This window comes from Canariomyces notabilis (genome assembly GCF_033297395.1).
Source record: "Canariomyces notabilis strain CBS 508.74 unplaced genomic scaffold N656scaffold_8, whole genome shotgun sequence".
NCBI classification, from domain to species: domain Eukaryota; kingdom Fungi; phylum Ascomycota; class Sordariomycetes; order Sordariales; family Chaetomiaceae; genus Canariomyces; species Canariomyces notabilis.
This window is the reverse complement of record NW_027041830.1, coordinates 30552-56319: the sequence shown is the minus strand read 5'-3', so window position 1 is coordinate 56319 and position 25768 is coordinate 30552. Positions and strand designations below refer to the sequence as shown.

Sequence of the window (25768 nt, the reverse complement as noted above, 5' to 3'; positions counted from 1 at the left end):
AGGTTCGGTAGAGCCAAAGGGTCTACAACAAGTGCACAAGCAAGTGTTCACACAGTAGTAAAGACAACTGCTTGCATTGCTTACTGGAGAACCTTTGGCAGGTCCTCCAAGGGAATAGCTAGCTATCTAATATACTAATGATTGTCTTTGAGGATCACTCCTTGCTCCTAGTGATCTTTGTGCTGGCTCACCTGGCTCACTTCGTGATCCCAGTGATCCTTATGTTGGCTCACTCTCCTTCCCTAGTGATCCATTCTGATTGGATTGGCTGCCGCGGCTCCCCGCGCTGCGGCTGTGACCATGCCTGGCCGCCAGTAAGGTCTGTTCGTGACAAAAACTACTTGTATAGGTGCATTTAAGCCTGGAGAATCCGAATCTGCACTCGATTTCATGGCGCGGGTAATGCTCGAAGAGGTATTGATGAACTCCGTTTTTTTGATTTTCATAAGATTTCAGAGATCTTTCAATGAAAATTTCACTATTCTTGGCATGTCTTGGGCAAAACTACTTGAAGCCCCATTTTTAGGTTCATTCAAATTGACTCGCGCATGGCCCGCGCCGTCGAAAAGGGGCAGATTCGGATTCTGTACTTTGGGATATACCGCTATAGCGCTTGAGAATGTGTTGAATGTCCATATAGTTTAACCAATTCATACACGAACTAGTGCCTGAGCACGAAGAATATACCAAGGAAATCTAAAAGGAGAGTGCGGTACCAAGTGTAGCCCCTGAAGTAAACAAACCCCAAATCTACCCCTGAAAGTCTCAATCCCCCTTCACAATAGGGTTATAGTACCGGAACCGATTCTGCGGATCATACTTCCTCTTCAACGCGCGCAGCCTCTGCAGACGCCAGGGTTCCTGGCCGTAAATCTGCTCCAAGGGCTCAAACCCATTCGCATAATTCACATACGCATCGACCGGACGCCCAGGCTGGCCTTTATTCCACAACTCACGAACCTCGTCCGCCCACTTCCAAGCAGCCTTCTCCAGCTTCTTATTGTTAGGCGGCACGATCGCATCAAACAGCATGAGATGGTGATCCGCACGGAACGGATACGCCGAGCTGGCTGAGTCAAAAGTCCCCACTGCCGCGGTAGAGTACCCCTCGTGCAGGATGGCGGTTCCCGCAGCCAGCTCCGGCTCCTTCCGCACGCGGCGCTTGAACCCTTCAAAGATCTGCCGCTCGGCCGTCACGTTGTAGACTTGCAGACCGGCGGTTGAGGTGATGCGGATGTTGCCGGGGATGCAGATGAAATCCTCCAGCCCTGTCTGCTGCGCGTGGGAGATGCCTGGGTAGGGCACATCGCCGGATTCTTCGTAGACTGACCCGATGGCGTTGAATGGCGCCAAAAGCCGCTCGGCGTCGGCCGCGGAGCCGCGGTAGGCAAACGTCCACCAGATGACGGGCTCGTCGGGGGTGATGGTGGTGTTCATGAAGAAATTGCCGAAGTTGGCCGTCATGTTGACCGGAGTGGACCCGTTGTTGTGGAAGGCGTTGAGCGCGGTGAAGAGGGCCTCGAGTTTGTCGCCACGCCAGACGTAGTTGTGGTAGTGCCATGTGTCGGGGCCGCGGGGGAAGATGTTCATTTCGAAGCTGGTCACGATGCCGAAGTTGTGGCCTGCGCCTTTCATGGCCCAGAGCAAGTCGCTGTTGCTGGTGGAATTGACGCGGATGGCGGTGCCGTTGCCGAGCACCACGTTGAGCTGCCGGATGTTGTCGCTGACCATGCCGTACAGACCCTCGTGCCGGCCGTGGCCGCCGCCGAGGCCGGCGCCCATTAGGCCTACGCAGTCGCAGGAGCCGGTGGTCGTCACGTAGCCGTGGTCCCAGAGGTATTTGGTTACCAGACCGCCGTAGACGCCGCCCTGGAACCAGGCGGATTTGCCGTCGGGCTGGATGGTGATCTGGAGGAGGTTCATCATGTTGATCTGGACGCCGTTGAAGGTGCCCAGGCTCTGGGGGTTGCCATGGCCACGGTTGATGGTCAAAAAGGGGATGCTGTTGTCGTTGCAGTATTTGACCTGGGCCTACAGTTAGCCGACAAACATTGCTACCAGTACCAGTAGAACCCGTGGGAACTTGCAATAGTCGGCACATCAGACTCTTGGCCGGGGGCAATCACGACCTGGATCTGCGGAACGGCGAACCTGTTCCATCTCTCGGTGGCGACGGCAAAGCGGCTGTCCTCAGGGCCAAAGATGACGGTCGTGTCGGACACCAGAGCGCCGAGCTCGCGCTGGACCTCAGCGCTGGTCAAATTGAGACGGGTTATGGGGGCTCTTTCAAAGTACCGAGGAGTGGTGGGCGCGCCGGCCACAAAGGTCGGGGCGGTGGAGAGAATTGACAACACAAGGGACGCGAGGATCTTCATGGTGATGACTTGACTACTGACCAGGACACTGGCAGCTTACAACGTGGGAAGCACGTGGAAGACACAGGAGACAAGCTCGTCTTGCAGGTGTCATTGCAGATTTGCGTTGCAGTTAATATATTAATCTACAGACCCAGCTCTCCGGGACAGCTCGGGGTCATCACGGCCCCTGTTCTGGAAGGATTACTCCGTTCCCCTGCTCACTACATGGTGTGAAAGCATGGAGCAGAGTCCTAGAATTTCCCTCAAGTTCCTCATGAACTACCTAGCCGCATCCACGCGGCAGCCACCCGCACGGCAGAGGGAGAAACTATTGACATCTCTGACCTATGAGCGACGGGAGAGGTGAGGGATATTGGATCAGGTGGGCTGACTAGGCTCTGATAGACTGATAGCACGTGTTCCTAGCTGACGACGTTGACGTGGGACAAGGCAGGGCTGGGGCTGATATGCGCCTGTCATGCAAGGGGCTCGCCTCATTTCGAGTTAAGCTTTGATCGGCATGGACGGGGAACTTCTGGAAGGAATGGAAAGGTTGCATGCATGTTGTGGACGAACTCCTGGGTTCTGGACTCCTGAACCCCTGGATGGGTACATGGGTACATACACTAGCCGGATGAGGCGGATGAGGTGACAGGGCTGGGGCTGACTCGGCTGAGGTGGAGCTTCGCCTCACTCTTGCGTCGGCCTCGCATCGGCCGACAGTCGGCCCCACAACTTCAAAAAATCTTAAATTGTCGGCCGACGCAGTCTCGGCAATGACCCCCCTGCTCTCCCGGTTCTGGGGCGAGGACGAGTGAGGACGGGCGAGGACGGGCGACAGGAGGACTCCCGTGGGTGCATGCAGCCGCTGCATGTGCCTTTATCTCGGAGCATGAGATGGAATACGATGGAATCGGCTGCGCAGCCCGGAATTTGCCGTAAGCCGCGGACAGGATGTATCGTGCAGTCCATCGGTCGTGGGTTGGGTTGACCGACTTGCGGGGTTAAGGAGGGGTATCATTGGCTGGTGTAAGTGGCGCCTTGGCGACGTCAACGTGGGCAGTTGAGAGCATCGCTCCTGTTGTACACTCTGATCGAAGGGGAACTTGAGTGGTATACAGCGGTGACCGTGGAGTTCTGATTACTGGAATCTGTAAGTGAGTGAGTTGCAGACCTGTGAGCTCTTCTCAAGGCCCAACTTCAGTTGAGCGTCCAGGTATTGTGAGAACTTTGGAGTTCAGTGCCGCTCAGGCTCGCAGCAACAACAACCATCGACGCCGTCATGCCGTCATTCCAGGCCGTCTCGATCCTCGACAGGGACTTGGTCTCCCGTCCCATCTTCATTGCCCTATTCACCATCCCTTTCGCCTTGTACTGGCTGTATCAATGGCTCCTCCCAAAGCCAGTCCCAGGCATCGCCTACAACCCGGAGGCGACCAAGTCCCTCCTGGGTGACATACCCAGTATGATCAAGGAAGTCAGCGTGACGGGCGAGTTCCGCGTGTGGTGCGCCAAGCAGGTCAAGCGCATGAACTCGCCCATCTGCCAGGTCTTTATCCGGCCCTTTGGCAAGCCCTGGATCCTGCTGGCCGACTACCGCGAGTCCAAGGACATCCTGATGCGCCGCAAGGAGTTTGACAAGTCATCTTTTCTGTCGGACGGCATGGCCTGCGTGGGCGAGTTCCATGGCATCTACAAGACGGGCGACAAGTTCAAGTCGAACCGCCAGCTCATCCAGGACCTCATGACCACCACCTTTCTGGACGGGCATGTGGGGCCGGCAGTCTACAACAAGGGGCTGGAGCTGCTGCGGTTGTTTGAGATGAAGATGCGGCTGGCAAAAGGGCGGCCGTTTAGCGTCAAGAAGGACTTTGAGTATGCCTCGCTCGATGTGATGCTCGAGTTTGCCTTTGGCAAGAACTGGGAGCACACAGCATTGGGCAGGGAGATCGAGGTCATAAGCGGTCTATCTGCGTCGGATATCGAACTCGGTGGCCTAGACCAGCCCGTCACCTTTCCCGTCCCCGAGGTCGAGGGTTTTTTGAAATCGGTCTACGAGGTACCAGAAATCGTGGAAAAGACCATCAACGCCATCATGCCCAAGCTGCAGACGTGGTGGTGGTCCAAGCAGTCGTGGTACAAGAAGATCTTCGACGACAAGGAGCGCGCCATGAAAGAACAGGTCGCCATTGGCGTCAAGAACTTCCTCGCCGGCCATGTTGAGACGGGCGTCGAGCACATGCTGATGCGGGAAGCTGCGCGAGCCGAGAAGGAAGGCCGCAAGCCCGACTTTGACAGCAAAGTCTTCCGAGACGAGGTATGTCCTCCTGCACTATCCCCCCTGACCACCATGTTCATGCTCTAACGACGCTATGTCAGCTCTTCGGCGACATAATCGGCGGGCACCACACCACCAGCGGCGCCATGATGTGGCTGACCAAATACCTCACCGACCTGCCACACATCCAAACCAAGCTGCGCTCAGTCCTCTACTCGACCCTGTCCACCGCGCGCAACGAAAACCGTCTCTTCACCTTTGAAGAAATCCGCCACGCCAAGCTACCCTACCTGGACGCCGTCCTCGAGGAAATGCTCCGCATCAACGCCGTGCCCGTCACGCGCGAGGCTTTGTGTGATACGACCATTCTCGGCTGCCCCATCAAGAAGGGCACGCAGGTGTTTTTCATGTCCAACGGGCCCGGGTTTCTGTCGCCATCTTTGCCCGTGGATGATTCTAAGAGAAGTGAGTCTTCACGGAACGCCAAGATGAATGCCCATTGGGACGAATCGGGGGATTTGTCTGTTTTTGAGCCCGAGAGGTGGTTGGTGCGTAAGAGGGAGGGGAAGGGGTTGCTGGCTGAGGATGTGGATTTTGATGGAGCAGCGGGGCCGCAGTTGGTATTTGGTGCCGGACCAAGGCAGTGTTGGGGACGGAGGCTGGCGCATATGGAGATGAGGACTATCATTGCTATGCTGGTGTGGGAGTTTGAGTTTGAAAGGACCCCGCCGGCGCTGTCGAGCCATGCGGGACTCGAGGGCATTGCAAGGGTTCCGCAGCAGTGCTATGTCAGAATCAAGAAGGTGCAGTGATCAGATGTATCTAGTGGGAGAGGTAGTTAGAGACGGGGATTTACGCATGGACTTAGTTGGATATAGCTGGAGTTGTCTAGGTATGTCTAAGGGGAGCACCGCTGGTCACTACTACATGTACGTTTATCGTATGGATCCATCGAGCACAAATATCAAGTTATCAAACCTAAGAGTATCATTTTGTCATCCTTTCGAAATCCGTATCCTCTCACTCAGCCATGCCCGATTCACTCAGAGCCTTCCGGTACCCCTTACGCCAAAGTGCGGCCAGTTGGGCACCAAACCCAACACCAATCTCATCCCTAAACGACCCATCCTCCTTTGTCTGCTCCAGCTCCGCAAAGAACTTATCTACATACTCCCCCAACGGCATGGGCTGCACAGCCTTGTCCTTACCCCCCTGCAACTCGTCCGTCTTGTCACGGTGTGCCGCATTCAGCGGAGTATCAACATACGGCGGCACAACTTCAACCACGTTCATCATGTCCTTTTTGCACCCTGTCGCCTCGAGCTGCATCCGCATGATTTTGGCAAACGCGGCGATGCCTGCCTTGGCCGGGCAGTATGCCGGATAGAACGGCACGGGGAAGTAGGCTAGGGATGAGCTGGTGAGGAACAGGTTGGTCTTGATGCCAGACTGGGCGAGGCTAAGGAGGTGCGAGGCAAAGGCCTGAGCGACCAGGATTGGGGCCGTGAGGTTAGTGGTCAGCTCCCGGATGACGGTCTGGTCGTCGGCGGGCTGCTGGAAGATGTCGTAGTAGGTTTGGATGCCGGCATTGATGAAGACCGAGTCCAGCTTGGGGAAGTCGGTCAGAATGCCCCTGACTTCGGTTTGCAGTGTCTCGAGGTGCGTCAGGTCCCACTGGATGGTGCAAATTCCGATCATTAGCAGAACATACTTAGTATGATACTATGACATGCCTAGACATACCACTCGGAACTGAAGCCCGGGAAGATCCCGTGCTAGCTGCGTCAGTTTCTCCCTGTCTTGCTCGCGGCCCGTAGCAATAATCTTCTTTCCCAAGCTGTGAAATCGACGGGCAAGCGCCTCGCCAATACCTCCGCCAGCACCAATGATCAAAATGGTGTTGATTCTAGCAGACATTGTGTTGGATACGGTGGTTGATGAAACAGCACTAACACTAACAGTAGATATTAATACAAATCAACCTGAAACTACATTTATCATGGTATTCAACCAGACACCACAGAGATATCCAGAATGTGATCGGGAACTTAATATGCCCGCTACAAGTATATGCAAGGCACTTGTACCGTGATCCCATGCTGATGCGTCGCCGAACCAGGGGTCTGATTGTTAAGCAAGCTACATGTAAGCAATGCAATGGTTCATCGGCCGACGACCCGCTCATGCAGTTCAAGTTCGGACAAATAAACCCCTTTTCGGGGCCCACCGAGCCGAGAATGCAAACAGATGTCCCCATTTGGCTGAGCATCATCCGCTTACACCCCCTTTTTGACTGTCGAATGAGGGGGAGGCTTTCTCATCCAAAATACTACCCTACATGCATCATGATGTATGCCCCGGCCTACACTCAGTGTTTGACACCAGCGGAAACCACTCCCCTACCCATTGCTGCCTCCATTTCCATCATGCCTGACACTCCATCCGAGTTCTCAATCCCTCCTCAGATAAACCTCCAGCAACCCCAACGGCCCATTATCAAAGACATTACGAATCTCATACCTTGGATCTGCCTCCTTCAGCAGCGCCTCAAACTCCGCCCTGGTACGCTGCTTAGCGCCACAATTGACAAGCATGACCATGTCGACCTGGCGGACGATACGTTCCAGATGGCGCGGCCAGACGCCGGGCTCAGGAATGATAATATCGTTAATAAGCAGGGGCGTGTCCGGGCTGGACCCCTCCAGGCCGGGGACAAACGCCTTGAAGATCTTGACCACGTCCTTGTCGGCCCAGTTGTGCGTGCACTGCCGGATCAGGAACGCCGCCGCGTTGCGCACCGGTTGCGGGTCAAAGAAGCTGTGTTGTGAATACGCCACCCGCCCGCGCAGCGATTCCGACAGCGACTCGCGTCCCTCGGCCAGCATGTCCGCGTTGGAGTCTTGGACGATGAAATTCAGGTTGGGGTACGCCTGGTGATTTTTCGGTAAGTACCATACAAGTAAAGTTGGCGGCAGCTGATAAAGGAGACTTACTTCAGCCAGGCTCTTGGAGATGTGGCCGTTGCCGCCGCCCACGTCAACGACGGTGCCCTTGAGCGCACCCCAGTTGAAGCCATCGTAGAGCAGGTAGTCAAGGTGGCGGTCCATCTTTCGCAGCCCGGCCATGGCCTTGGCAAACCTGCGCGCCTTGTCCGGGTTCTTCTGGTAGTACTCAAAGATGCCCACCCCGTGGCGCGTGACGAACGGGTTGAGGTTCTGGTGCGCCTCGTACGGGTGCGCCTTGAAGGTGATGTTGCAGTCGGCAGCGGCCTTGAGCATCTCGTCGAGCGAGTAGTGCACGACAGACCGCAGCTCCTCGTCCTGCTGCATCACCAGCGACGTGGAGCTGTGCGAGATGACCCGGGGACGGTGCTCCTCGAAGATGCGGTACGTCATGAGCTGGCGCACCACGCGGGCGGTGCGGTCCACGTCGAGCCCGGCCTTCTCGGCCAGCTCCTCGAGCGTGATTTCGCCGTGGCTCGGCACCAGCTGGAAAAACTCAAAGTCGAGCGCGACTTGGAGAGCACCGAGGTCGTAGCCGGTGCAGCAGAACTGCCTCCACCACTTTCGAGGGCCATCGATGAGACGCAGGAGATCTTCCAGAGACGTCTTGAGGGCGGCATGGATGCGGCGGTACTCCGGCGTGTCCGGTGGGTCTTGCGAGTCAAGTGCAAAGGTAGGCGCGACAAGATTGTTGGCCTGGAAATACTTGGACATGTCCTGAGTGAGTTCGACGATGTTCTGGGCCAGGCCCAGAATGGACACGGCAGAGCTCTCCTGGTTGGCCATCGTAGAGGGCTGCACTGCGGTGGTAGTGGTGCGCGGAATGGTAATCTGTGTCATTGCGAGGAAATGAGCTTGATTGAGACGCCTTGATAAGTAATGATATGAGTGAATCTTGGATCTTGAAAATCAAGTCCCTTGAAGAGTTGACGAGGGCACACCCGTTTTGACATCCCGATCGTACCTACATGTGATCCGCCAAGATACCACCTTGATATGCGTAGAACTCGGTGGAATCGCCCACGGAAGCCGACTCTCAGAGCCGCCCGGATTTTCCAAGAGTAAGCGGCGTCGGGCATCGGCCGATGGCATCGGCCCTTCTCGGCTCGCGGCTGATATCCTATCACTCACTGATTTGGCTACACGTGTAGCAGCACCTCAACATGGCATTGCCGACGCGGTGTGTAAGTCCTATCTTGGAAGGTAGAGTGGAATGTAGATAGCTTCATGTTGATGTATCGTGGGAAGAGAGACAGTATCAGGATTTGTACTTAGATAAGTAGCTTTTGTTTATTGACCCCTATCCTATGAGGTGGTGAAGTTGTCAACGCCGCATGCACTGAGAGACTCGACTTACGCAGCCCAGGAGCTAGCTATTCAACACTCTCACTCAGCATCTCAACTGTTGATTGAGTCAAGCCAGATTCGCCATGGACTCCAACTCTCGCTGTGAACGTGACCAACATGAGCCCGTAGCGATTGTGGGCATGGGTAAGACATCCCTTCCCAGTTAGCTCACGACGGCTATGACGGGATGCTGAGACTGTTGGACAGGATGCCGATGGCCTGGCGGCGTCTACAATCCCTCGCAGTTCTGGGACTTCCTCTGCAACAAGGTGGACGGCTGGAGGGAGTTTGACGACCCACGCTTCTCTACGCGCGGGTTCCATCACCCTAACGGGGACCGGCCCGGTGGCTTCGCCATGAAGGGGGCATTCCTTACCGAGCAGGATGCCCGCCTCTTCGACCATACCTTCTTCGGCATGACCAGCCTCGAGGTCGAAACCATGGACCCATCGCAACGTAAGCTGCTCGAGGTGGCATACGAGGCGATAGAGAATGCTGGTGAGACATGGGAGAGCATCTCTGGATCCCGGACTGGCGTCTTCGTTGGCAACTTCTGTTTGGATCACTGGATGATTCAGTCCCGCGATTGGGACAACCCGAGGCCCTATGCCTTTGTTGGCGCCGGAACCAGCATCCTCGCAAACCGCATCAGCTACATTTTCAACCTACAAGGGCCAAGGTACGTTTCACCGCTGTCTCTCCGACCCCAGAGCGTAAGGCTAATCAATTCAACCTCCAGTCTTACCGTCGATACCGCCTGCTCGTCTTCCATGTACGCCCTGCATCTGGCAGTGAACGCGATCCGCGCTGGTGACTGCGATGCGGCTATTGTGGCATCCGCGAACTGGATCGCGGACCCCGGCGTCCAGATTGCCCTCGACAAGCTTGGCGCGCTGTCTGCATCGTCGAGGTGCCACACCTTCGATGCCAGAGCCGAAGGGTACGCCAGAGGAGAAGGCTTCGCCGCCATCTACCTCAAGAGGCCGTCTCTGGCGATAGCCGATAAGTCACCAATCCGGGCAATGATCAGGGGTTCTGCCATGAACTCCAACGGTCGCACAGGCGGTATCACACGGCCCAGTGCCAACGGCCAAGAAGCAGTCATCCGCGAGGCGTATCGCCATGCTGGCGGCCTCTCCTTCGAGGACACGAGCTACTTTGAGTGCCACGGCACTGGCACGTACGTTGGAGATCCGATCGAAGTGGCGGCTGTGGGGAGAGTCTTCGCTCCGGTCAGAGACGCCGACGACCCGCTGCTTGTCGGCAGTGTGAAGAGCAATCTTGGCCATGGCGAAGGTGCCAGCGCTTTGGCGTCAGTCATGAAGGTTGTGCTTGCCCTCGAGAATGGGGCGATTCCTCCTATCTTCGACCTCCAGACACGCAACCCGAACATCGACTTCGACGCCGCCAAGGTCCAACCGGTTACAGAGGTAACCCCATGGCCAAAGAACCGCCTGCGCCGAGCTAGCATCAACTCGTTTGGATATGGTGGCGCGAATGCCCACTGCATCATCGATCATGTCAACAACGTGCTGCCAGACTATGTGGCCCCTGGCGTCTTCAAGAGCCCAGCAGAGCGCCCGACAAATGGCCTGACCAATGGGCATGCAAACGGGTATACAAACGGCCACCAGAACGGCCATCAAAATGGGTACCATAACGGCCATCGTAACGGGTACCAAAATGGGCACCAGAACGGCTATCATCCGAACGGCAATGGCCATCTGAACGGGCACCACAATGGGCACCATAGCGGTTACCAAAACGGTTACCAGAACGGCTACTGGAGCGGACAATGGAATGGCCATCACGACAGGGCCCTTCCCCAGCACCACCCCGTCGTGAAGAGCCCGAGGTTGACCGCCACACCCGACGCAGCAACACGGCAATTCGTCCTGCTGCCCCTGTCTGCGCACAACGAGCAATCACTCAAGCTATACGTCGACGCACTGCGGGGCGTGATCAACAAATTCTCCTTGGCCGACATCGCATACACACTCGCAGCGCGGCGGTCCAGATTTGCGCAGCGATCCTTCTGCATCGTGGACAAGGACGATGCCGCTGGCGATCTTGTCGTGGACAAGAAGCCCGTACGAGCAGCACTGCATACTGTCAACCTGGGCTTCATCTTCACAGGTCAGGGTGCGCAGTGGCACGGAATGGGCGCCGAGCTGTTCGAGTACCGCGTGTTCCGCACAGCCATTGACTACCTCGACTCCGTCCTTGGCACGCTCCCTAATGCCCCGTCGTGGTCTCTGCGTAGCATCCTCTCCGGCGACTGCGACCCGTCTCTGATCCAGACTGCCGAGGTTTCTCAGGCTGTGTGCACGGCGCTTCAAGTCGGTCTTGTTGATCTGCTCGCTTCCTGGTCTGTCCGTCCCTCGGGAGTCGCCGGACACTCATCGGGCGAGATTGCTGCCGCCTATGCGTCCGGTCGCATCACGGCTGCCGAAGCCATTGTAGCAGCCTATATCCGTGGTCAGGCAGTGTCTAGGAACAGGCAGACCGGTGCCATGTTGGCAGTCGGGCTCGGACCAGACGAGGCAGCCAATTATCTCGATGGCCGGGAGGAACAGGTGAAGGTGGCAGCGATCAACTCTCCCGGGAGCGTCACTCTTTCCGGAGATGAAAATGCCATTGACGAGGTTTCCGCGGAAATGACGGCAAAGAGCGTCTTCAACCGGAAGCTGAAGACCGGGGGCAATGCCTACCATTCGCACCACATGAAGCCCATTGGACGCCAGTACGACGAGATGCTTGCCGAAGGAATCGCGCACATCCGAAAGCTTGGTCTAGTATCTGTCGAGGATCGGTATCCGGCCGTGCTGTGGGCTTCGTCAGTCACGCCCGCCAAGAGCACTGCTGAGATCGATGACTTTGTGTCGTACTGGCGAGCGAACCTCGAGTCTCCGGTGCGTTTCTCCGAGGCCGTCACCCGTCTCCTGGACGGAAGGGACGCCCCGATCCAGGCTCTCGTGGAAATTGGGCCCCACGCAACACTTAAGAGCCCGCTGGAGCAGATCATCAAGGCGATTGGGGCGACTGTCACATATGGAGCGACGGTCAAGCGTCAGGAAGACGGAAGGAAGGCGTTGTTGCAACTTGCTGGGACGCTCTTCACCTGGAACGCGCCTGTGGACCTGGCTGCCGTGAACGCTGTTGACGAGCCGGCCGCGACTGGTATGCAGCATGGCTGCGTTTGCACCGGTCTTCCACCGTACCAGTACACTTATGGTGGGCTGAACTACTACGAGAGTCGGGGGAGCAAGGAGTATCGATACCGATCGATTCTCCGACACGACCTGCTGGGCTCCAAGGTCGCGGGCACCGCCAAGCTACGACCTCAGTGGCGCAACATACTCCGTATGAAGGACGTGCCGTGGCTGGCCGACCATCGCCTCGTGCCCGATGCTGTGCTTCCCGGCGCTGGATACCTTGCCATGGCAGTGGAAGCCGCCTCGCGGGTTCACAAAGAGTTTCCCGAGGCGCTCAAGATCAGGGGCTTCTCCCTCCGTGATGTCGCCATCAACAAGAGCCTGGTAATCCCAGAGGATGACTACGGCGTGGAGATTCTGACAACCCTGGAGCTGGTCGACACGGCCACGGGCCAGTCACCTGCATGGGCGACCTTCTCCATCAGCTCGGTTGGACGGCTAACCAACGAATGGACCGAGCATTGTACCGGCCATGTCAAGGTCGAGGTTGGGCCTGCCGAGGAGCACGTGGAGCCGCACCAGGTTCTTCCTGCTGTCTCGCGCGTAGTCGACACCCGCGCCTGGTACGAGAAGTTCTTGGAAGTCGGGCTCGGTTATGGCCCTGCCTTCCAGCCCCTTTCCAACATCCGTGCCGATCCAACGTCGAACCTTGCCGTGGCAACGGTCAATCTGCACACGACGTCGCTCAAAGGAGGCGAGTCGCGTTACCCACTGCATCCGGCTTCGCTCGACGGTGCCATCCAGCTCGGACTGATTGCCTGTCACGGCGGCCATTCCAGCGAGGCCAGCACGGCGTTTGTACCTGTCCAGCTCTCTAGCCTGTATCTCGTCAACGACATCGACGCAATTGCGGGAGACGCCTGCACTGTCATCGCCCGTGGGGAGAGGCGCGGCATCCGTAGTGCCAACCTTGACCTGCAGATGCTTGGCCCCGGCGGCGAAATCCTGCTCCAGGTTGATGGCCTCCGCTGCATCAGCTACTCTAGCGCGGCCAAGCCTGTCGACAGGAGGTTCAGCAGTCCGTTCACGCGTCTCGTTTGGAGGCCAGACATCCGCGCGCTGAGCAACAGTCAGGCCCGCCGTCTGTACCCTCCTCCGAAGGAGAACGTGGAGAAGTCACCGGCGTGGGGAATCACGAATAAGCTGGCTCACTTCGTGGTTCTTAGCATGTACGAAACCTTTGGGAAACTGCAGGACGGACCCAAACCTTCTGGTGACGTGGGCCACTTCTTTGCCTGGATTCAGAGGAAAGGGCAAAATGATCGCTCCGAGCTGATGGAGGAGGCAAGAGAGCTTGCCCGTAAGGGCGTTCTTCTCCAGAAGATTGAAGAGCTCGCCAGTCAGGCCAATGATGTGATGGAAGTCCGGATTGCAAAGTTGCTGCACGACAACATGGCCGATATCCTGTATGAACGCAGAACAGGGATGGACGTCATCATCGGCGAGGGCTTGCTCACACCTCTGTATCAATCCGGCCTTCTGATGACAGGCATCTACCCGCAGCTGCACCATGTGCTGGCCGGAATTGCTCATGCGAACCCCAATATCCGCGTCCTGGAAATTGGAGGCGGCACCGGAGGCGCCACACGCATCGCCATGAAGGCGTTCTGCGGCCCTAACGGCATCAAGGCATACCGGGACTACACCTTCACCGACATTTCCGCCGGTTTCCTGTCTGGGGCGCGGGAATCCATGGCCGAGTATAGGGACATGATCTTTTCCGTCTTCGATATCGAGGCAGACCCAGTCGAGCAGGGATACGTCCTGCAGAGCTACGACCTCATCATTGCCTGCCAGGTCCTCCATGCCACCTCGAATATGCGCAGAACGTTGGAGAACTGCCGGAAGCTCCTCAAGCCGGGAGGCAGGCTCGTCCTGGTCGAGACCAATCAGAACTTCATAGTTCCTGGTGTCGTTGTGGGCACGTTTACCGGGTACTGGGCTGGTATCCCCGATGGCCGCGTCGATGCTCCTTTCCAGAGTTTGCCCGCATGGGAACGCTCGCTTCGAGAAGCGGGTTTCTCGGGCCTAGATGTCGTGTTGGATGACTTCCCTGAGCCGCACAACACAACATCGGTCATTGTATCGACGGTTCCCACGGAACCAGCGAACACGCCTCGATCAACCACGGTCCATGTGCTCTACAGCGGCACCGCAGCTCCCTCTCTCGGCGAGCATATCCGCAAGGAACTGGAGCAGCGAGGAGTAAGTGTCAAAGCAAGCACATTGGGCGAGGCATCAGTCAAAGTCGGGCCCGAATCGCGCGTGGTGCTGCTTCTTGACGAGGAGCATCTCTTGGCCAAAGTCAGCGAGAAGGACTTGAAGATCTTCCAGCATCTGGCACGGAATGCGGCAAGCTTGGTTGTTCTCACGAGTTGCGGTACAGTCAATGGACGCAATCCAGATGGTGCCCTGATCCCCGGTCTGCTCCGTGTGCTCCAAAACGAGAATCCTGCAACCCAGTACATGTCCGTCGACGTCGACGCGGACAGATTCGAACTTGGAGAAGCCGAAGCCAATAATCTTGCTCGCTGCATCGTCGATCGTGAGTTCAAACTGAGCGGAAGCGTCCCTGCTGACGATCTGGAGGGTGACCCGAGTGACCGTGAATATAGCTGGCATGACGGCTGCCTCTGGGTTAGTCGCCACGTGCCGGACGCGGGTTTCCACTCACAGCACGGTGTGGACAGCCGAAGCAAGAAGCCGGAGCTGCTGCCGCTTGGTAGTCAAGGCGCTTTGAGAGCCACCTTCGAAACGCCCGGCGTGCTGAATTCGTTGTGTTTCAAGTCCTCTGAGGAGATTCTGCAGCCCTTGCCGCCAGACTTTGTCGATGTGGCCGTTTCTGCCGTTGGCCTGAACGCGCGCGACCTGGACCACTGGACGGGCCGCGTGGACGGAAACAGCCTATCCTCTGAATATGCGGGCGTCATCACGGCGGTAGGCGCTGCCGTCGATGGCTTGAAGATTGGTGACCGTGTTTACGGTCTAGGAAGAGGCAGCTTCGGCAATCACACACGCGTACCGGCTACCTTCGCAAGCAAGCTTCAGCCGGGCGATGACATGGTGAAGATGGCTTCCATGCCGGTCGCATACGCCACGGCGATCTATGCTTTTGATCACGTCACTCACCTCCGAAAGGGGCAGTCGGTGCTTATCCAGTCAGGGGCAAAGGATGTAGGGTTGGCATCAATCTGCCTTGCCAAAGCAAAAGGGGCCGAAGTCTTTGCCACGGTTGACACTGCCGAACAAGCGAGCTCCCTCATCGACAAACTGGCCCTTCCAGCGTCCCACGTCATCTCAGCACCTAGCCTGACAGCCCTGCGCCGCGCTGCACAAGAAACACGCAAGGGCAAATTCGATGTCGTTGTCAAGATTGATCAGGGCGAACTCCCGGATCAGTTCTTGCAAGTGCTCGCACCTCTGGGCCACTTGATTGAGGTGAGCCGAGTCGATCGACCAACGGCTCCGACAATAAGCTTAGAGGTGCTCCCCCAGAATGCTTCCTACTCCTCAATCGACCTTTTCGCTGTTCTCGACTCCGACCCGACCTTGGGTGCTGAGTTGATGCAGAGTCTCGATAGCTATCACCGCCAAGGACTCATTGGGCCAATCCCGCAGCTTACAGCAGTGGATGTTGCTCAGTTGTCCACAGTGATTGGGAACTTCGCCAACATGACCGGCAAGCTTGTTGTGGGCTTCGAGAACCCTGACAGTCTCGTCAGAACGATCCCCTCGGGCCCCACAGTCCGCTTTGACCCTGAGGCGTGCTATGTCATCGTCGGAGCTTTGGGGGGCTTGGGCCAGTCCCTGATTCGGTGGATGGGAGATCGGGGCGCGAGACACATGGCGCTTCTTTCTCGCCGGCACGTTTCCAGCGTTCCTGGAGCTCAGGAGCTTGTCGAAACCCTAGCCAGCCGCGACATCCACGTCGAGGGCTTCGTCTGCGACGTCAGCCAAAAAGAACAAGTCGCGCATGTGATCCAGAAACTCTCCACAACACGTCCTATCAAGGGCGTCGTGCACGCGGCTGTTTCGTATCTCGACCTCACATTTGATAAGCTCTCGGCCGAACGGTGGAACGATGGTCTGTCAGCCAAGGTGGACGGAACCAAAAACTTGCACGAAGCAACCCTCTCCATGCCTCTTGACTTCTTCGTCATGATCACCTCGGCCCTGTCGGTATACGCATTTGCAACGCAGGGCGCGTACACTGCAGCCAACAATTTCCAGGATGCCTTCGCAAGATACCGCCAACAACTGGGCTTGCCCGCATCGACTGTCTCGTTCAGTTTGATTCGGGAAATTACGACTGTGGGCACAACCGACCTGACAGTCAACCTCTTTGAGCGCAACAAGACCCTGACGATAGGCGAGTCCCAGTTCTTGACTCTCCTTGAGCCGGCATTCCTGAACAACAGGACGGCGGAAAAGGCGAGCCCAGAGCAGTGGTTTGGACAACAGGATGATCCGCTGTCGGCGGCAAATCTGCACACCTACCTTGATCCCATGGCCATGGCGGCCCGGGCAAGCCGCGAACTGCAGGCAGAAGGCTCCGCGGCCGACAGGACACCGGGCTGGTACAGTGACGGGAGAATCGCCCTGATAATGCGGGCCTTTAGGGATGCGCAACGCGAAAAGCAGTCTGCCGGCTCGGGTGCATCGCTAGATGAAGGATCCAAGAACACGGCCGCTTCTGTGCGCAAGGAGTTTGACGCGGCTGTTCGGGAGGGTGCCTCTGGACGGGCGGCCACGGTTGCACTTGTGGAGAAAGCCATCATCCGCGCCGTTGCTGAGATGCTGTTCGTTGATGCGGAGGGCATTGACCCGGCCAAGAGTGTGGCAGAGTTGGGCGTGGACAGTCTGATTGCGGCCGAGCTACGCAATTGGTTCCTTAAAGCGCTCGGGACTCAGATCAGTATGCTTGAATTGCTCGATCCCGGGATTTCGATCAGTGCGCGGGCTGCCAGCATAACCGACAAGGCGCTCGAGGCGAAGGCATAGATGGATGGAATTGGATGACATTCTGTTTTCGTTTGTACTCTCGGGCAACGGCGTAGCAGGTGTAGGGAAGGTCAAAAGGTTACCGTAGTTGTCGCAATTTGCATGTTAGTTACATTGAAATGAAATCATCAGTTGCACTAGCAGATGTTGCGCCCTTTCAAAGTGTGTCAGCTTGGGAATTTCACGCATTGGGATGGCGCGGATGAAGAAAGCTCGGAGCCTTCGCGTTGAAAAGCACGAATGGGAATTGGTATTGGTGAAAGGGTCGCGGTTCGCTGTGGAGTAACTGCTGTGGAGGCACGGAAGGGAAGGAAGAACTTGAGTTTACTGGGGGTCCGAGTGGTCACCCTTGCAATGAACCCCCGCTCAGCCTTGTCTGCAGTGGTTTCTCAATTTTCCCTTCAAAATAACGACGGGATTGAAGTTTAACACCGGGAGCAGATTCATCAACTGGAATCATCGATTCGTCGCCGCAAAACCATCGCGATTGGCAGTCGTAGCACATGCACACATACGGGTATTCCAAGTTCAGCAAGGTCACCAATCGCCATGAGAGCTGGCAACCTTTTTTTACACTTAGCCATGTCGAAGCATTGCTCAATGCAATGATTTGGCCCATTTAGGTGGGCCTCACTTATGACTTATCCTCAAATACCTTGTTTCTCGTGATATGCTGACTCAGGTTACATGTAGAAGACGCATCCGCGGCGTGCATGTGCTTAAAGCGGCTTTCGCGCAACACATACGACTCTCGGCACGCTGAGAGCAGCTCCAGCCGCAGACTCGTTGTAAGCCTCCTCAACGAGGCTGAAGTATTTCGACGCCACCTCTTTCTTCCCAAGTTTCACCAAGCCCTCGGCAAACTCCTCTGCGGTGAGAAGGTGCTGCTCGTTGAAAGCCCTTGCCAGCTCTGGGGGATCTCCAATGAACTCGGCCTTGACATCTTGAAACCCTTCTTCGGCGATGAACTGGTCCAGTTTGACGGTCCAGTCGTGGCGGCCATCCGCCCATGACCAGTCGCGGAGCTGGTCCAAAGCTGGCGTGTTCAGATTCGGATCCGCCTTCTTGACGCTCATGTGAACGGTGTCGAGCTCGTCCCACTGCAAGTACCCGCCAGGTTTCAGCAGCTTGCGCAGGTTCCGGATGATCGGTCGAGGATCCTTCGACTCGACGACTAGGAGCAACAGTCTGGTGTGGACGTAATCGTACTTGCCCACGAGATCGTCAGGGACGTCGTCGAACACATTCCAGTACCGCATTCGGACATTGGAGGGCAGAAACTTTTGGTGCGGCGCCTGCTGGAGATTATAATCCAACCCATCTAATTGGGCCTCTTCCGACAGCTCGCGCGCCGTATCGATGAGCCAGATACCGGTTCCCGATGCCACGTCAGCAATGGCGGCGTTTGTGGGCAGTGAGGCCCGAATGGAAGGGTGAATGTTGAATTTCATCGCATCCTTCCACAGGTAGAACTGGAGATTGAGACGACTGGCTGCAGCATGACTGCGGTCACGGTTCAAAATGTAGCCGTGACCGTTGGTCAGGCTCCAGTCAGTCGAGCGTTCCTCTCCAATGTCTCCCATGGTGTGGTTCTCTATTTGCTTCCCAAAGTCTTTAAAAAGACCAAATTTCCTTGCATACCGTGGCACCTGTGTGGCTAGTGGTATCACCGGGGTCTGCGTATAAGTGAGTTTGGATCCATCGAGTCGGTGTTTGGATTGTTGAGACACACTTACAATGCCACGAAGGATGAAACGCACTGCTAGGGTTTACTCCTGTGTTTTTCTGCATGTACAATTACTGTACTGTACACACTCATGGGTTTCTTGCTATTACTTATGGCAGGTGAGTATGTTGGTCCGCATCCTTCTATCAGCCTTACAGAATCCAGCCCAGCCTCGGCCGACACAGTCCCCTGAAACGGCTACAGGGTAGCACCAGAGAGTGTGCAAGGGCCAACAATTAAGGTTAGCTATCGGGCGTCCCATCGTGCGTCGGCCGAGCCTCCTCAATCTTGGCCAATCACAATGGCTTACAAATCGATGGAATCTTCGCAGAATCTCGAGATCGAAACACATCTTCAATTCTGTGTAGCGGGATTCGTGTGTTAGCCGCACGAGGCGCTCTGACTGCGGCTGTCTTCGAAGCCGCTGGCTTAGAAATCGCTGTGCAAATGGATTGCGGGGCATCAACCAGCGCTGTTGGCTATAACAGACAGACAGACCATCGAACAGCTGCGATGGTCTTCAAGCTCATTCATCAATCACGGTGTCTCGCCATTATACAACTCGACCAAAGTAGACCAACCCAAGGCTAGAACTCCCTCTACCCTTAACACCACATCACCATCACAATGGCCTCTGTCCTCATTACTGGTGCCTCTCGAGGCTTGGGTCTCGCCCTCACTCGTGAGCTTGCTTCTCGCCCGGCCTCTGCCGTCAGCAAAATCTTTGCAGCGATCCGAGGAGATGCCCCAGCAGCCCTGAATGAACTCGTGCAGAAGTCGCCTGACCGGGTGTTCGTTGTCAAGCTGGACGTCACGGATCAAAACTCGATCAAGAAGGCGGCAGTCGAGGTCGAAACCAAGCTGGGAGGCAAGGGGCTGGACGTCTTGATCAACAACGCCGGAGTGTGCCAATATGCGTTTAACGGGGTCAAGTCGATGTACGCTTTCCCTAGCACACAAAACATGTGGTGCGACTGAGAAGCTAACCGCATTCAGGGACAACCTCGAAGAAAGCTTCGCTATCAACGTCATGGGCGTCCACTGGACGACTCGGGAGTTCCTGCCCCTTCTCCAGAAGGGCACACTGAAGAAAGTGGCCAACATGTAAGGCGACTTCCGGTCTACTGTGCCGCTTACCCGCTTAGCCGCTTTTGATTGCTAACATATTTGCTAAGGTCGACCACCATGGGCTCCATCACGCTGGCGCGGGCCGCCTCCGCACTCCCTGCCCCCGCCTACAAGATCTCGAAGGCAGCCATGAACGCGCTTACCGTGCAGTATGCGCTTGAGTACGAAAAGGAGGGCTTCTCCTTCATTGCCCTCTGCCCTGGCGTATGTGCTCTCTCCCTTCCCGCCGGTACATGACGTGCATTGCTGACACTGGCTTTCTTAGTGGCTGAAAACCGATCTGGGAGGCGGTGACATGGCTGATTTAACGGCCGAGGAGGGCGCCAAGGCCTCGTTGGACATCATCTTCAAGGAGGGCCAGGAGTATAACGGACAGATGCCCAAGGTGTTTGTTAAGGGGTGGGAGGTGCCAAAGGAAGGAAAGTGGAACGTCTATGACGGGACCAATGCCCCGTGGTAATCTGCGTTCCGACCGCTCCCACCATGTACGTACCGTAGGTAGTGAGCTCACAGTATGACGTGGTAATTGGAAGGAAGGATGCGAGATATTTCAGCAGGGTAATTCCCACTGCTACCCACTGTAACGATTCGGCCACGTCAGGTAGGTGAGGTAATTCCATGGAGTGTGGTATTGTACGGTACACCTTTCGTTGTTTGGGTGCCCCTGAGATCTGTCGACAGATAGTTAAAAGCCAAAACTCAATTCGACACAAAAACAGCTACTTTGCCTATAAGGGACTAACACAAACCAGGGGCTCCCAGGGTCCAGCTTGATGCCCCATTTTGTCGTGTTCATCATCATGCTTGTTGAGGTGTCTTGACGACTTTGGTGGATTTGGATGCTGTTGAACCCCTTTTCGTAATGAAGATTGTTTTTTGTTGTAACGTTTGGTGCTTAGAACATGAGCCCCACAGCGGGATTCGGCATAACCTTAACCGCAAGCGCCGGGTTGGGGCCGGTTTGGTCAACATAGCGCTGCACAGTATGTACTGTACATACATACACGTGTATTCGTCATACTTTACAGTACAGTATACATGAAATGTGGCTCCACGCTCGCCCACACTTTGCGGAGAAGACGCTATCTCAGGTTTATAGCAAGTTTCTAGCTCTCCGGAAGAAGGGACAGAAGGTGCATTCGTGTACATCATGTAAAGTACATCGGACTGTTGAAAGTGTATGTGGGACCTAATCGATCAAAGTCCGAGGTCCAAGGATCCTAAAGCGAGGCATGGTGGGACTTGGCGATCGCGGAATCTGCTCCGGGGAAGGGGCGCCGGTATTATTCTCCTGTATGTATATACAGACAATACATACTTACGTACCGAACGGCGATTGACAATCCGAAGAAAGCGTTAGTGAGTGTAAGATACATCCATTCACCTACCCGACAGTCTACGATATTGTACAGTACACGTACATGGGAAACGTGGTCAGAAAATGCAGTGAGACGGCGCAGCGTTCAAAAGGGCAACACCTGCCGAGTGGAAGCCGAGATGCCTTAGCTGCATATTCCACAGCGTATTCCGCTGCGTCTATATTCCGCATAGATTCCACAAAGTCCCTTCCATAGGCAGCACTACGGAGTACATTACTGTATATCAACTTGCCCCGTGGTGGTGGTGCCATAACAGTAGGTATTCCTGTGTGATATATCCCCAGTGTACTTCCTGAGTAATCGGAAATCGAACGACCGAAGCGACAGGGGCGCAAAGTGCCTGCTTTAGCGCTCTGCCTCGATCGATCATCGTGCCGTTAACCGGTGGTGGCTGCCCTGTTTGTAAGATACGGTTCAGTACCTACTGGGCCTACTTTGGGCCTGATAACGCAATCTCATAGGCGGCTGTAACCCCAACCCCTCCGGTCAAGACATGGATGCAAACGTTCCATGCGGCAATGGAAGCTTCCAGAGAACCAAGACTGCAACTTGGCCAATGATTTGGATTGACGATTATCATGAGCCTATCTGTACGGTGTGTACCTTACTCAGCGTACGTAGACGTGTGAGGCACCCTCAGGAGATTCGAGCAAAGGTCCGGTCTCTGACAGAACCCATCGTCGAAACGAAACCGAGCGGTCTTGTATTCAGTATGTATTGTGCTGTATTGTAAAGTAATGCTGTAAGTAACACATCGCAGTACTTAGGGGGATGTTATTATATTCGAAACTTTCGTGGGATCAAACAATGGCTTGGTACCTGAGTTGATGCAGAGGGTATTCCAGGTTTTTAGCTGGATTCCCGTCTTCCCCATGGGAAACACAAGATTCCCACGCTTGTTGCCCCATTGCACCTAAGATAGCGTTACTTGCACTATATTTTAGTGTGATGTAGTGGATTTTACACTTGTAATCCGCTAAGCTAACACTAGAGGCTCAGCCCTACCGGCCCGTTGTGGAATCGGGAGCTTGGCCTCCCAATTCCAATGCTTGTCTTTGTGCCCCAGATCCATGCCAAGGCCTGTCTTTCTCTCCTCTTCCTTGGACATCCACCGAAGCAAAATATCACCCTCTTCGCTTGCCTGGTAGCACAACATACGCAGAGGCGTGGCGGGCTGTTTGAGCGTGTGCTCGAACGAGCGCTCTGCAGCTCTGAACTCTGTACCCATGGGTTGCCATGCTAGAAGCTACACCGCTCCATCTTCATCTTTGCAACGCCTGTGACCTGCGAGATTTGGATAATTGAGGCGGGATCTATCCAGGTCTGAGTAGTACATACAAGCTGCCCTTACAGAAGCCCTTGGTCTATACCTGGTTAGTCTGAAGGGGGTATTTACTAGTGTACTTTGAGTATCAATGTGCCCCCGGCCAATACGGATACAGCCGGTCATGATGCCGCGGGCCACAAAGCCGCATGATGCACCCCCTCAGAACCCCCCGTAGCAACCTTGGTTTGGGACGCTTATGTGAGTACCTACAGTGCCTCACAGCAGTACGGAGTACTCTACTTAGAATCCGAGAAAGTCCAGCAGATTTCCCATTTCTATTCCGAAACCTACTTTGTTGGTTGTTGGCAGTTCTTCATCATCCTAATCGGCCGAAGAAATGAGTACGCGAAAACGCATCATTTCATCGTGCATACCATGTTACACACGAAAGCAAAAGGTCAGTTCCCGCTCTCGGGGATTTGCGTACCGACCGCGCGGAGTCTTCTCCGCTTGCCCCATCAACTTCCATCAAGCTTTGGGTGAAGTCTAGGCGACCCTAACAGATGGTAGTGCAATCGTGAGTTCCCATGCAACCATTGTGTTCGACGGCAGTGCATAGAGGTAAGAGGCATTACAATATAATCCTCACAATACTGGATAATAAACTAATGTTACTTTAAAAGGACTGCGTGTATCATAGCTACAACTCGACTTCTGCTACCCAGACAGCGACTCCAACCGTCCAAGTTCTTCTGGACTCTCGAGCCGAGGATAGGCCAAGGGAAAAAGCAAAGCTTGGCAGCATCCGGTCATCGAGTCTGCGAAATGAATGGAACGCATACGTCAAATCGGTCCCGTCGGCCGCGGCGCCGTGGTCAGGGCCTTCGCTGGCCGAATCATTCGGCTACTTTGAAGGAAGCAGCAGCAACACGTTTGCCCTGATACAAAAGGTAAGGCTCGTTTCTAGGTCGGTAACAACTGAAGCACAGGAAGTTTATTGACATGATCTTCAGTTCGGGATAGCCTCGCCCGACATCTCCAGTACCAGATCTCCAACCCTTATCCCAGAAGCGGCAGACGAGGTCCATCGCAGCATGGAGAGGATGCCTGACCGCCAGATATTGGACTTTCTGGTACAGTTCTTTGTAACTGAGATCAACTGGTTCGTACTCCTGTCCGCCACCGTCCCCCGCCCCTTTTGCAACAAATCATCCTGACACGCTGCTCGGACAGGATGGACCAGCTGGTGCACATTCCCTGGTTTCTGCCCAAATACCGGGCGTTATGGCTAGTAGAAAGGGTCACTCTGGTAGCCGAAGTTGACTTTATCATCCTGGTATTACGCATTTGCTCGTATGCCTTACAGTTCCTGCCGTCTCCGGGGTACACGCTCGACAAGATTCGCGGGATGCTGCTTGCCGACGTGCGGACCCTGTGTGACGAGGCAGCCGATAGCCTCGAAGCCATCAGCACGGCAGCAGACAGCCGAGGCTCGTTATTTCGGGTGCAGCATCTTGCCTACTATGGCCTCCAATGCCGAGCCGAGGGAAAGACCAACGCATCTTGGGAAGCGCTAAGCCGCGCCATCCGTGTCGCTCAGAACGTCGGCATGCACTGCGATGCGGCAACCTCGCGTGTAAGCGGGGAAAGTGCCGACAGAGAGATAGAACGCATGACGTTTTGTAACCTGTATATCTATGACAGCCTGTTTTCTCGGCAGCTAGACCGCCTCCCCTTCCTTCCAACAACCCTCTCCCCCGGGAAACGGCCGCAGCTGCATATCCTCCGGAGTGCATCCGCCCGGGGACCAGACTCTGACAGCAGCCTAGAACCAGGCACAGACACGCCCGATCCCTTCACGGAGCGGCTCCTGGAGATTGACCTGGCCAACTTCTGGCGCACCGCAGGCCCCGTGCAGGACACGGACGAATACGACATGGTCGCGGCAGAAGAACGGTACGAGCGGTTCTGCCGCGAGTACGTCTCGCAGCTGCCTCCAGCCTTTGCGCTCGCCAACCCGGACGAGACGTGGGACAAGCGCATTCCAAAGCTGCCCCTGCAGCGCAAGCTCCTGCACATGACCATCTACGAGTCCATGTGCTGGAACTTCCGACCACTCCTCCTGCGTCGGCCCGCCCCGCTGCCCGCGTACAAGTCCTTCATGCTGAGCTGGCAAAAGCGCAAGCTTGCCTCGGCGGCCCTGCACGTCCTGGACAACGTCGCGCAGCTGCACGCCCTGCTCGGGGACTGCCATACGCGGCTGGTGGGGATCGTCTTCCTGACCTTTGAAGCCGCGGTGCTCCTCGTGTCGCTGTGCACGGATCCGACGTTTCCCGAGGTGTGTCCGCAACAGCACGTGCCGCCTCCCGGCGCGCCCGTTTTCAAGGCCGATCCCCTCCAGGCCGGGCTCTGCCGCGTCACGCTGCAGGGGTGTCTCTCGGCTGTAAAGGACGCGTTGAAACGCCTGAGAATGCTCGCGGCGGTGTCGAACATGGCGGATGTGGGGGCAAATACTCTGACGCAGCTGTTGAGCAAGGCTTCGGAGCTCAGCGCGCGCATGGAAACGGCCGCGGACGAGGCGGTTGCAGTTGCGGACGATGCAGCAGCGGCAGCAACCGTGATGCCGATTCAGAATGCCGAGAACCCGGACGTGCCGCCGGTGGCGAGTATCGCGGCAGCAGCAACAGCAGCACCACTGGTAAGACGTGCAACTGCACCGACCTTGACCACCGTGACGACTACCCAACCCGCAACAACAACTCATGCGATTGTGGAACCGACATCGGCCGCTACGCGTGATATGACCTCGTGGCTGCCTGGCGATCTGTCAGATATGCGCTCAACGATAAGCGACTTTACGTCGATCAGCTCGGCGCCCACACTGGCGGATAATATGGCGACCTGGCCTGCGTTTGACGCGTCAAGTGTGTTTACCCAGGATGCGTACATGGACTATTGGGCCAGGCAGGCTGCGGATTCTGCTTGAGCTCATGTTCATGTTAATGTCGATAGGAGGTGGCTGGTGAGTCCGTCAGGGGTCAGGGGGTGGCTGGTGAATGCTATTAGCC

The 25768-nt window shown here is 55.9% G+C and overlaps 8 protein-coding genes across 8 annotated transcripts; 4 read left to right on the top strand and 4 right to left on the bottom strand.

Annotated features, from left to right (window-relative positions):
- Nucleotides 1–765: 765 nt before the first annotated feature.
- N656DRAFT_844266 (FAD-binding domain-containing protein) lies at nt 766–2421 on the bottom strand (the record flags this gene model as incomplete). Its single annotated transcript, XM_064819128.1, has 2 exons — nt 2088–2421; nt 766–2025 (listed from the first exon to the last, which is right to left on the bottom strand). The coding sequence occupies exons 1-2, from the start codon at nt 2373–2375 to the stop codon at nt 766–768; spliced, it is 1548 nt and encodes a 515-aa protein (XP_064670902.1). The 5' UTR covers nt 2376–2421.
- A 1218-nt stretch (nt 2422–3639) lies between these two features.
- N656DRAFT_788875 (cytochrome P450) lies at nt 3640–5447 on the top strand (the record flags this gene model as incomplete). The annotated part of the gene is made up of 2 exons (XM_064816729.1): nt 3640–4674; nt 4737–5447. 2 exons carry the CDS (start codon nt 3640–3642, stop codon nt 5445–5447), a joined length of 1746 nt encoding a protein of 581 aa, XP_064670901.1.
- Nucleotides 5448–5608: 161 nt separating this feature from the next.
- On the bottom strand, nt 5609–6781 carry N656DRAFT_729676 (short chain dehydrogenase reductase). Its single transcript, XM_064812617.1, has 2 exons — nt 6379–6781; nt 5609–6309 (listed from the first exon to the last, which is right to left on the bottom strand). Exons 1-2 carry the CDS (start codon nt 6550–6552, stop codon nt 5656–5658), a joined length of 828 nt encoding a protein of 275 aa, XP_064670900.1. The 5' UTR covers nt 6553–6781; the 3' UTR covers nt 5609–5655.
- Nucleotides 6782–7085: 304 nt separating this feature from the next.
- On the bottom strand, nt 7086–8423 carry N656DRAFT_788873 (S-adenosyl-L-methionine-dependent methyltransferase; the record flags this gene model as incomplete). Its single annotated transcript, XM_064816728.1, has 2 exons — nt 7086–7565; nt 7629–8423. The coding sequence occupies 2 exons, from the start codon at nt 8421–8423 to the stop codon at nt 7086–7088; spliced, it is 1275 nt and encodes a 424-aa protein (XP_064670899.1).
- A 511-nt stretch (nt 8424–8934) lies between these two features.
- On the top strand, nt 8935–17200 carry N656DRAFT_828441 (uncharacterized protein; the record flags this gene model as incomplete). Its single annotated transcript, XM_064818537.1, has 4 exons — nt 8935–9128; nt 9192–9663; nt 9724–15637; nt 15695–17200. The coding sequence occupies exons 1-4, from the start codon at nt 9068–9070 to the stop codon at nt 17198–17200; spliced, it is 7953 nt and encodes a 2650-aa protein (XP_064670898.1). The 5' UTR covers nt 8935–9067.
- Nucleotides 17201–17893: 693 nt separating this feature from the next.
- Nucleotides 17894–18868, bottom strand: N656DRAFT_778088 (uncharacterized protein). The gene has a single exon (XM_064814947.1). It carries the CDS (start codon nt 18781–18783, stop codon nt 17920–17922), a length of 864 nt encoding a protein of 287 aa, XP_064670897.1. The 5' UTR covers nt 18784–18868; the 3' UTR covers nt 17894–17919.
- A 309-nt stretch (nt 18869–19177) lies between these two features.
- N656DRAFT_612630 (NAD(P)-binding protein) lies at nt 19178–20627 on the top strand. Its single transcript, XM_064810305.1, has 5 exons — nt 19178–19189; nt 19258–19864; nt 19923–20030; nt 20102–20258; nt 20320–20627. Exons 2-5 carry the CDS (start codon nt 19554–19556, stop codon nt 20512–20514), a joined length of 771 nt encoding a protein of 256 aa, XP_064670896.1. The 5' UTR covers nt 19178–19189; nt 19258–19553; the 3' UTR covers nt 20515–20627.
- Nucleotides 20628–23097: 2470 nt separating this feature from the next.
- N656DRAFT_707807 (uncharacterized protein) lies at nt 23098–25686 on the top strand (the record flags this gene model as incomplete). Its single annotated transcript, XM_064811459.1, has 4 exons — nt 23098–23157; nt 23426–23667; nt 23743–23862; nt 23934–25686. 4 exons carry the CDS (start codon nt 23098–23100, stop codon nt 25684–25686), a joined length of 2175 nt encoding a protein of 724 aa, XP_064670895.1.
- Nucleotides 25687–25768: the final 82 nt, after the last annotated feature.

What these genes read in the sequence shown, in the direction of transcription:
- N656DRAFT_729676 (XM_064812617.1), bottom strand. Translation starts at nt 6,552, where the DNA reads ATGTCTGCTAGAATCAACACCATTTTGATCATTGGTGCTGGCGGAGGT. An exon ending in CCGGGCTTCAGTTCCGAGTG is followed by an intron (nt 6,310 to 6,378) that starts GTATGTCTAGGC and finishes TGCACCATCCAG; the next exon opens with TGGGACCTGACGCACCTCGA.
- N656DRAFT_778088 (XM_064814947.1), bottom strand. Translation starts at nt 18,783, where the DNA reads ATGGGAGACATTGGAGAGGAACGCTCGACTGACTGGAGCCTGACCAAC.
- N656DRAFT_612630 (XM_064810305.1), top strand. Translation starts at nt 19,554, where the DNA reads ATGGCCTCTGTCCTCATTACTGGTGCCTCTCGAGGCTTGGGTCTCGCC. An exon ending in TTTAACGGGGTCAAGTCGAT is followed by an intron (nt 19,865 to 19,922) that starts GTACGCTTTCCC and finishes AACCGCATTCAG; the next exon opens with GGACAACCTCGAAGAAAGCT. An exon ending in CTGAAGAAAGTGGCCAACAT is followed by an intron (nt 20,031 to 20,101) that starts GTAAGGCGACTT and finishes ATATTTGCTAAG; the next exon opens with GTCGACCACCATGGGCTCCA.